At 37.4% G+C, this 10,523-nt stretch overlaps 1 protein-coding gene across 1 annotated transcript in view; it reads right to left on the bottom strand.

The window, feature by feature from the left end:
• Positions 1-1,036: 1,036 nt before the first annotated feature.
• The window catches only part of GALNT9 (polypeptide N-acetylgalactosaminyltransferase 9), a 167,019-nt gene continuing 157,532 nt past the window's right edge, over positions 1,037-10,523 (bottom strand). Inside the window, exons 10-11 of the mRNA XM_072415708.1 lie at positions 7,822-7,989; positions 1,037-2,415 (exon numbers count right to left, since the gene is read on the bottom strand). Coding sequence (XP_072271809.1) covers positions 2,269-2,415; positions 7,822-7,989 — 315 coding nt within the window. The 3' untranslated portion in view covers positions 1,037-2,268. The remainder of the gene's footprint in view (positions 2,416-7,821; positions 7,990-10,523) is intronic.

Here is a 10,523-nt window from a genome sequence, read left to right as displayed (position 1 = left end):
TTGAGTACTTAGCACCTGAACAGCCAGCCCCCAAACCTGGCTTAATAAATAGGTAAATCATAAATGGGTAAAGTGATGGGTTCACTTTAAAATAGGCAATAGACAGGCACCTCCGAGTACCTTCTTTTAAAGATGGTGCACACAGGCTACAAACTTAGATTCATGTCAAAGGGAAAAAATATATGCAGGTTTAAACCCAGTCTAGGAAGCATTTGAGTTGCCTATACTTCGAATACCATGCTCAAGGTAAGTACAACTATAGCAATAAATGCTACAGCTGTAAACACATAGGCTGATTTTCTAAAGCAATATGAAAAGCAAATACCTGTTTACTTATTTTATCTGCACATGATTTGATAATTGAAGTTCACTCAATGCATTTAGGTGATCATTCTGAACCCCTTTAGTAAATAAGCCTCATCATATTCCATATTCATAATTCTTCATTTCTACATAACTTGGATACTTTTAGGTAAATCAGACTCCTCCACTGATGTAAGGAATGGACAGTAAACTTTACATAAAATCAGACTAAAATAATCTAAAAATGCTGAGGAATCACATTATAAACATTTTTCGGATATGGCTTACTGTAAAGCGATAGATATATTAACTATCCAAAGTTTCAGAAAGTACCTTTAAAAATGTTTTTTTGTGATTCTGGCACATCAATCACTTTGGGCACCAATGGCTTTGGGTTTTGAACATATTTACATTGTTATGAGAACCACTGAGAGAAGGTCTTTGTTTGTAGAACCAATAACTACACACTACATTTCAGATGTTGCTGATGTTGCTGTATTACACTGCTGGTAGACTCTTCTATAGTGCATGTCAGATGCCAAGCCAACCTGAAACCATCCAAAAAGTTATAGGATACATTTCATGATTGTTATGTTACAGTATGCCACCCAAGCCCTTTTAGCCAGGTAGAAAGATCATTGCCATTTTTAGTACTGTAAGATCATTCTTTTTTTCTAAACAAACTGTAAGTAATCTGTACCTTTTAACAAATAAATCTGTGCAGGACACAAACTTCAGTAGACATTTTAATTGTTTGAAGAGTTTCAGTGGTTGAAAGGGTAACCCAAATAACATACTTTTTTTTAAATACTCTCTCCAGCAATTCCTATATCAGTCCAGGCAATGTGAATCACAACTTATCCACAGAAAAGGGAAAATGCTTTTTTGTTTTCTAATGATCACACAATAATCTCCATTGGACAAGTGTATAAAGTCTGAAAAGACACTGTTATTTAGTACAGTACAATCTAAAAAAAGCACCTTTAAATTCTTTATTTTTAGTCAAAATTTTTTAAGTAATATCTGTGTTTATTAAAACACAGACAACATATTCATTGATTTTATCAAATTACTTTTTAATATTTTTTTTTTACTCATTAAGAATTTTTTTCATGCTGCAATAAATATATTAATTTAATCTTATTATTTTATCCCCAGTGCATCAATCATTTTGTCATTTAAATATTGATTGAGCATTCATGTGGCACAACACTGATGAATAAATAAAGACTTGCACTTAGACAAGACACAGGTAGTGGTAATCGTAGGTGTACTCAAGAAAGATCTGATGTTTAAACTACGGTAGTGATACAAAGTATTGCCACTGTGTGTATCAAGTGTAGGCTTAATTTCAAAAGAGAAAAGTATTTTATTGTCTGCAGGTAATATATTTTGTGTTTTTAGAAATCAAAGATGTCATCTAATGGTTTTGAACAGTATCTTCACTAGAGACACTTTGGACTTTTTTATGACCTTCGTCTATTACCAAGACTCCTTGCCCATTGGTGATTATTGCTGCCTTACATTGTATCTTATTTACATAATATTTTGCACAACTAATCACACATGCTGATGTGAGGGATGTCCCACTCTCTTGTGTAGGAAGTACAATTTAAAAAAGGCACATGATAATTCATTGTAGGAGTTGTGCACAGTCTGTAACACAAATTCTTCCAGCAAAAAGAATTCTTTCCATGCTATTCTCCCAAAATACAGCCTTAAACTTTTCTCTGTCATAGAAATCTCCATTTTTGAAGGGCTCTGTCTGGCTCCACCATTTGGATCCATGACAATCCACAAGATCCATTAGAGTCAATCCACTTGGTGGAAGGACTATTATTATGTGATGTTCAGTGGTCCAGAATGAGCAGATGGTAGGAAATGTCCCCGTTCCTTGTGTTACCAAGAGGCATCTCAGTATGTATGTTCCAGGTCTGGGTTAGGAACCCTTTATTTCTACAGGTATCAATTCCGTCCATGTTTTATCCAGTTTCTTATAATCCATTTCTGTCCTGAACACCTCTGTACCACCAGTCTTAGTCCAAAGTTAGCATCCTTTGACATTTCTACCTCCAGGCAACGACCTGTGTCTCTGCTGACAATAGGACTATTCTGCGTGGAAGATAAAAGAAATATTGCGTTATTTTGCTTTTATGCTATATGTAAAAAGGAATTACAATATATGTTTCCTTTTTTACAATCTGAATAGAGGAGAAACCTGACAACAGCTTGCACTAAAATCACAGAGTTGCCTCAAAAATTCCAATACACCACTATGAGATGGGTTGTCTGACAAGGTCATGTGACCTTCTTAGCTTCTTTTATTATACATATATTAGTAAGAATAATTGAAGCTAATGCAACGGGTCTGATTGCTCCCCAAGACTGGAGGGGATAGACTATTATGGAAGAACCAGCAAATCCATAATGGATCTGGTGCAGGATAGAAAACATTAACCAACTAATAGCAAATGGTTTTTCAGCACCCCATTCCAAGTTTTCTGGATCACCCAGGTTCTTTCATGATAGTCAATCTTCTCTAATCTTGAAGAGCTTTATTAAATCAGGCCCAATGTCTTCACATGAATCCAAATATCACAGTCTATTTAGTCTATTCAGTCTATTTAGTCCTTTTAAATTAAATAAATGACCTTAATACTGTTTTGTATGGTTTTAATAACTAGACCTGTCCCCAAAGCTAGACATCTGTGCTCAACAGTCACTAACCAGTGGACATATATACATATGCAACACCAACCCCAAATACTTAAAAATGTGGGTTTTCTAGGCATATGTTGCAACATAATTTTACAAGCTTTTTATGTCTAGATTAAGAGATTTTTTTAGTTATCAGAAATGGTATTCCCCCTTATCCATTTCCACTTCCCCTCTTCTCTATTCTTCTTATTTTCTATGTTTGTCTTTATGTATTTTAAATATATATATATATATATATATATAGTGAAGGAAAGAAGTATTTGATCCCCTGATGATTTTGTACTTTTGCCCTCTGACAAAGAAATGACCAGACTATAATTGTAATTGTAGGTTTATTGTAGCTGTGAGAGACAGAACAATAGAACCTTCAAAACCCCAGTGCTGAAAAGTCAGAGCTTGATGTGCATTGTAATGAGTGAAATAAGTATTTGATCCCCTATCAACCAGCAAGATTTCAGGCTCCCTGGTGTTTTCACTGTATGCAGGTAACAAGCTGAGATTAGGAGCACCCTCTGTAAGGGAGTGCTCCTAAAACAAGCTTGTTACAGTACTGTATAAAAGACACCTGTCCACAGAAGCAATCAATCAAATCAATCAAAGATCTGTCTAATGCTGCGTACACACTTGCAATTTTTGTCGTTGGAAAGGATCTTTCACGATCCTTTCCAACGACAAGGGAGTGCACGATGCATGCACGAGTGCTGTACATACAGCACCGTTCATGCTCTATGGAGAGGGGAGGGGGAGAGCGACGGAGCGGCACCCTGCTGCGCGCTCTCCCCTTCCCTTTCATTAGGATCGGCTGTCGTCCATCGTCCATGGATCTGGCAGGTCGGTTGTACACCGACTGTACACACGGCAGATTTTCGCCCGATAATTGGCCGATGACGATTATCGGGCGATAAAAATCTGACGTGTGTACGTAGCTTAAGGATGTCAGGGACAAGAATATAGACCTACACAAGGCTGGACTGGGCTACAAGCCTATCGCCAAGCAGCTTGGTGAGAAGGTGACAACAATTGTCGCGATAATTCGCAAATGTAAGAAACACAAAAACCCATCCCCACTGTCAAACATGGAGGTGGACACATTATGCTTTGGGGGTGTTTTTTTCTGCTAAGGGGACAGGACACCTTCACCGTATTGAAGGGACAAAGAACGGGGCCATGTACCGTCAAACCGTGGGTGTGAGCACCTCCTTCTCTCAGCCAAGGCATTGAAAATGGGATGTGTATGGGTATTCCAGCGTGACAATGACCCAAAAGACACGGCCAAGCCAACAAAGGAGTGGCTCAAGAAGAAGCACGTGAAGGTCCTGAAGTTTCCTAGCCAGTCTCTGGACTGGTTAATAGGAGATTAAGTACTTATTTCACTCTGGGTTTTAAAGGTTCTTTTGTTCTTATTCTGTCTCTCACAGCTACAATAAACCTACCATTACAATTATAGACTGGTTATTTCTTTGTTAGAGGGCAAACATACAAAATCAGCAGGAGATCCAATACTTCTTTCTCTCACTGTATATCATCCCTTATACTTCTGCACTTTGCTTGTTATGCCTAATTCAAAAATCATTTAAAATGTAATACCTAAAAACAAAAAGAAAACTGATGTTCTTGTATTATTTTACTATCTCATACATGCATGGAACTATTTGTTGCTTTGTGCAGAAAAGTTGCTGTATTCCCACTTGAATATTAACATGTTGCCACCGTCTCAAATGCTAAGCACAATGCTTAGCAATGCTTCACAATGCAAGTAGTTCAATCATGCAAAAACCAGAAACATTACCTCACAAGCAATATCTTAACTATCATGTTTGTGTTAAGCGATGGTAAATAGAAAATAATGTCTGTAATTACAGTAGTCAACAAGACATTTGATTTTTATTTTTATGAATGTACAGTGTATTCTGAAGATCTAAGATTTGGCTGTTTCATGGTCAATGCACATTTGTACATTGCTGCTAAATAACCCCTAGTGGAAGCACATATGGCCTGTTTATTAATATGTGCAAAGAGTGATGATGTGTTGTATCCCAGAGCTCCTAATCAGATATTGGGTTTCATTAGTCTGACTACATTAGACTAGCAAATGCTGATACTATATTGATCACTAGGGGTTTTCACACATCATCAGTAACACAGTTGTACAGATTGAAGCTTAAAAGGAATAAGGGATTGCTGATATTTTATAATCATAAGGGTCCTCTACTGCCTGTCTCCACTAGTCGTCGGAATATTTCTACAGTATATGCTTGCTCCTGCTTGAAACAAACGCAGACGGAAGCAATGCTGAATATGGGTAAAATCGATGATGATATCAGTTAATTGTGAATTAATAGTTCTGATTGGATTAATCATTAGGGCTATCCAACCTCTGAATGGATTTGGAAATTGTTTAGGGTGAATATAGTTTCATATATTTTGTTTCTTATCATGTACAGACCTCCTGTGCTCTGCGTTTAGGAGCATAATAATGGCTGATATATGTCTCTTCACAAAAATGCTATTTTGGTGTTCTTTATTGACCTTCACCTTAAGGTTACATACACAACCTACATTTTTGTTGTTGGAAACAATCTTTCACAATCGTTTCTGACAAAAAATGACCCTAAAATGAATTAATCTATGAAAGATAAATTAAGCTGTTCTGTTCTATGGGGGGGGGGGGGGGGAGTAGCAATGAGTGAGAGGCAGTCTACTGTTGTTTATAGATCCACCATGAGGGATCTATGAACCACATCGGACAGCCTCTGTACACATGTCTGATTATCATCAGAGACGAGCCCTGCAGTTTGTATCCGCTGAGAATCATTTGATGGTGATTTCCAGATAAGTGGTAAAGATAGGATTTTAAATTGCTTTTCTTTCCTAATTATCTACTGCCATTGTTGAACAGTCTATACCATTCTCAACCAGGTTACCTTTCTACAAAGGTTGTTAGGGTTTCCTTGAACTGTACCTGATTGACCTTCTATTTGATGGAGTCTGCATAGTTCTGGGACCAACACTACCTGGTAGTACCAGCAGTATTCTAATTATGACTGTAATGATGTTTTTAGCTGTCTATAAAAGTGTTCTTCCAGCCACCACTGTTGGGGGAAGGGGGCATTTTTTAATGGCTTTTTAATTAGGAGGATTTTTTCCAACTGACCTTAGAAAAATGTTTTGTTTTTTTTGTTTTTTCAAATAATTTTCATTATGGGATTATAAATGGCAAGAATAACAATGTTACAACAAAAGAATATCAAATATGGCAAAATGATAATGATACATAGAATAAAAAATTTAGGGAAATATATTGGTTAGAGCAACAGAAAAACTTTGAAGTATAAAAAATAAAAAATCGAAGTATATGCATAACCTTTTAACCATTATTATGTATAAACTCATTTGTTTTTTATATTTTTCACAAACCTGGGTGGAGAGAGAAAATTAACTAAAGGGGGGCACTAGAAAGAAAAGTTGAAGGGAGAAAAGGGAATAAGCATAAACAAACAGCGATTCTCATCTTGAAAGTGTAAAATAAAATATATAGCTGGAAAAAATCTACAGAATTTACAGAATCTGGTATTTAAAGCCCATAAGATACAAGTGACCACCACCCTATTTTTATGTAAAGAGATATCACCTGTTAGTATATTTATACAGAGAAAATAACTGGTCAAGCCACTTTAAGACCCTTAGATGTTTTCATGGCGAGTTATTGAAAATTTAAATTATACCCTCTAGTTGGTTAGGGGGAACTGTCATGCGTAAAAACTCCATCCATGTGTTGAAGAACCTTGGGGGGGGAGCCAAGATGTTGAGTTTCCTGAGGGCTGAGCCAATTTTGCATAATACATTTTACTGGCAAGTATACAAAGATGTTCAAATTTTGTTAGGGGAATTTAAGGGCAGAAAAAAATGGATTTATTAGGGCTTCCCCAACACCTGAAAATTATTTCAAGGGTTTCTCAGATGTAAAACAAAAGTTAAGAACGTTTTTATATATATTGTTCTCTTTACAAACTGGATATGACAAATTCTATACGTATTTCATTCAGATATTTAATAATGTACAAGAAAGTCCAGGAGAATGAAAAGGTTAAAGTCTAAGTTTCTGCCTGTACCGTGTACCCATCGCTTCCTCATATGTGACGTTTCCAGACCCTCTTTCAACTTCCAAGCAAACAAAAAACATATCACATATTATATTATCATCTCAAACATTCACAGAGATTCCACAGAAAGCCACATACTTCCCCAATCCTGGAAGCAATGGGTATTTTGCATTGGCTGTAACAATGCAAGGAGCAGTGAGGGTTCACCGAAGTGGTGAATAAAAGTATGCTGGGGAAGGAAGAGGGGATGGAGATTTACACAGGCCACAATGACTTGTGGTGAAGGGAGTAATAATTCAGAAATTGGCTGCATACTTATCTCAGGTCAACATCTAAAAAAAATACATATTCCATTCTTTGATTTGTTGTGTCTGTGCTTTCCGAGCTTACTACTTTCGAAACATCCACCCCACCAGTGATTGGGTTATTAGTCATTAGGGGTTAGTGATAGCTCTGACATATGAAAGCAAAGCCCCAGACCTATTGTATGATGTGACCTCCACAGACCCAGGCAGGCATAGTAAGTCAGCAACGGGGAAAAGATCAGATAAAGGGAGAACAAAAGCAATACTGGGTAAGTGCCCTCTGCCTGCACAGTTCATGCTTTCTTTGCATTTACTTTTCAGTCAACATCTATACTTATTCTGAATACCTGTCTTGACACCTGCTAGTTTCTTTATGATTAATAGCTTCTTACCTGTGTGAAATCCCACAGCTTTTGGGTTGGCCTTGGCATGTCATCACATTTCTTCAGTGTGGGTGTTCTTCCTTTGCCATCATCGATCAGACATTTTGTATCTGGTAAGAAGGCAGTGGAGCCCAGAGGACCCAACTGTAGTAGCCCCTCTGCACTGTAGCGTACCAACTGCACAAAAGCAAGAAAAAAGTATGGGTCACTTGCTGTTCTGCCCACTTTAAACAGCAAATGTTAATTTTTACTTTCAACACATTATCTAAAACTGGCACAGATTTGAAAATTTGCTTCCTTGTAATCATAAGCACCAGTAGGAAAGATATGTACACTGTTTGTGTTAAAAACTACTTCCTGAGACGCCCTTTCCTGCTTTGTGATTGGATAACTGTTTTTACTTAATGCTGGAATTGGTGAGCACAATCCTCAGTAAAAATCAACATATTGCAAAAAACAATCCAGCATTGTTTACAGTCTGAGATGGAAAGTAATAAAGGTAAACCTTCCCCCAGTTTTTCCTCTCAATTTTTGTATTTTTGTCCCTGCTCTAATTGGGGAGATTTTCTTTTATGTTCTGTCTCATTGGCACCTGTGCTAGAAAAAAGGGGCACTGTCAAAACTTACCCATTCCACTTTGGACTTGGTTCCCTTGTGGATGTAAGCTCTCACCTGTCACGCCATGTCTGCACTGCTGACATCCCGTTTCGCCTATGGCAATTCTCCCATCTCCTGCATTGTTCCAATGTGTGCGCACGCATGCTCTCTGCACAATATTCAGCAATGCTGTGAGGCCTGCTGGACATAAAGGGCCCTCATCTGACCACTGAGTGGGAAGGCTGGTTTTAAATCCAGACCAACCTGTGATAGCAAATAACCTGTTAGTTCAGTGAGTGCGTTTGCCAGTGTATAACTAACTTGTATGACCTTTCTAGTCTGTGAACAGCCCTGCCCCCAGCTATGGCACCTGTCCACTTTCTCATCTCTGGCCCCCTGGTACTGTGTCTTGTGTACTGTGTCTGGCCTTAACTGGGGCTACCTTCTCGCTCCTCTACCACTATCAGTCCATTGTCAAGTGCTGTCCTTTGCACTCTCAAGTCCTGTGGGCAACCAAGTTTTGGGATGTGTGACCAGCCTCCCAGAGGCTGGGGTGCTTGCTTAAATATAAATGAGCAGTGGACATTGATGGACTGGTTTCTGCCCTTCACTACAACCATACCAGGGCATGAAAGGTACAATTGTCCCTGAGATATGAAGGCATGATATGAAAAAAACATGCAATGATATGCAAAAACATTAAAATAATTTTCAGATTTCTTAGTCTTCTGAACTTGTGTTTTTGTCTCTGTACCCAATAAAGACATTTCCATTACTTCCTGTCCTGTTTTGAAGTTTGAGGAATCTCCACAATAGAAATAAAGTTTTTTGCTTCAAATCTAACAATTTAAATTTTAAGATTAACCGATTTAACCAGCTCACCTTGATTTAGCCATAGATATGTCATTTTTCTATAGCTGAGAGTTTTAGTGTTTACGGGCATGAGATCAACCCTTCCGAAACAATCTCATTAGCAAACAGTTGATATACATCCTTGGAATTTTTATATTTCTGTCTTTCTTTTAGCTTGGACCTAATATTGGTTACCAAGACAGTAAGTGAGTGGACAGTTGAAACAAAAACAACAAAAATAATAACAGTATCCTCAAAAAACCTCACTGAGTCTACGGAAAATAACTTCTGTTAGGGGAGACCCAGAGTGGTTTACGAGGTGGGATTTGTTAGCTATTTTGCTCCTTTTTTATGGTCTATGGTCTGTGGATGTCCACTAAACATGTCACATTTACACACATGGCCCATACCTCCCAATGTTTGAAAGACAAGAGATAAACTTTTAAACTCAAAGTATATAGGCAATTGGCATACCCTCATTCTGCAAACTAAAAATTATTACACCAAAAAACTATGGTAAACTGATTTTTTTCAAAACTATTTTCCCTTAGCTTAGTTAAAAAACAAAAACAAAAAATGTAGAAGCTGGATGAAAAGTTTAGTGTATATTAGTGCATAATTGTAAAAGGTAAATAATACATATTCATATGTTTTATAGGGGCGTATATAGCCACCCAGAAAACTGACAATGCAGTAGGTTGTGTGGACAGCTTTGATTTTTTTTTTATTATTTCAGTTATGTTTTTCCTATTTTTGCTTTTTTTTATTATTTAATAGTAAGTAATACTATACCACTATATCTTTTTAAACCTTTTGGAATGTTTGCTTAGTAATCTGGGATAAGAAAGACAATAAATTTTTAATGTGGCACCCAGAGGGTATTTTTAAAGATGAATTCCAGGTACAAAAAATCCTTTTATTTGCAAAAAGATTATACGAATATGATTATGTGAATTGGGTGATCACTCTTCCAGCAGCTAGCACTTTTCACTGCTGTTCAATACTCTAGAACAGTGTTTCTCAACCTGCGTTCTGTGGGACCCTAGGGTTCCTTCAGAGTTTTCTAGTGGTCCATGAGCCAATAAGAAGTCTGTTCCTCTCAAGTCAGTTCAAGTGACACCAATAAGCTTTTTGGCTCTCTGTAAGTGTGACATTCCTCCCACTGACCACCATGCTTAATTACTGTGAGCTGTGGTTATAGCAATTATAGAAGAGTCCCCCCCCCCCCCCCTGAAAGTTATTTCAAGGGTTTCACCATGTTA

Source organism: Pyxicephalus adspersus, chromosome 6 (assembly GCF_032062135.1).
Source record: "Pyxicephalus adspersus chromosome 6, UCB_Pads_2.0, whole genome shotgun sequence".
NCBI lineage: Eukaryota > Metazoa > Chordata > Amphibia > Anura > Pyxicephalidae > Pyxicephalus > Pyxicephalus adspersus.
The sequence above is the reverse complement of the archived record's forward strand: the minus strand, read 5'-3'. Positions and strand labels throughout refer to the sequence as shown.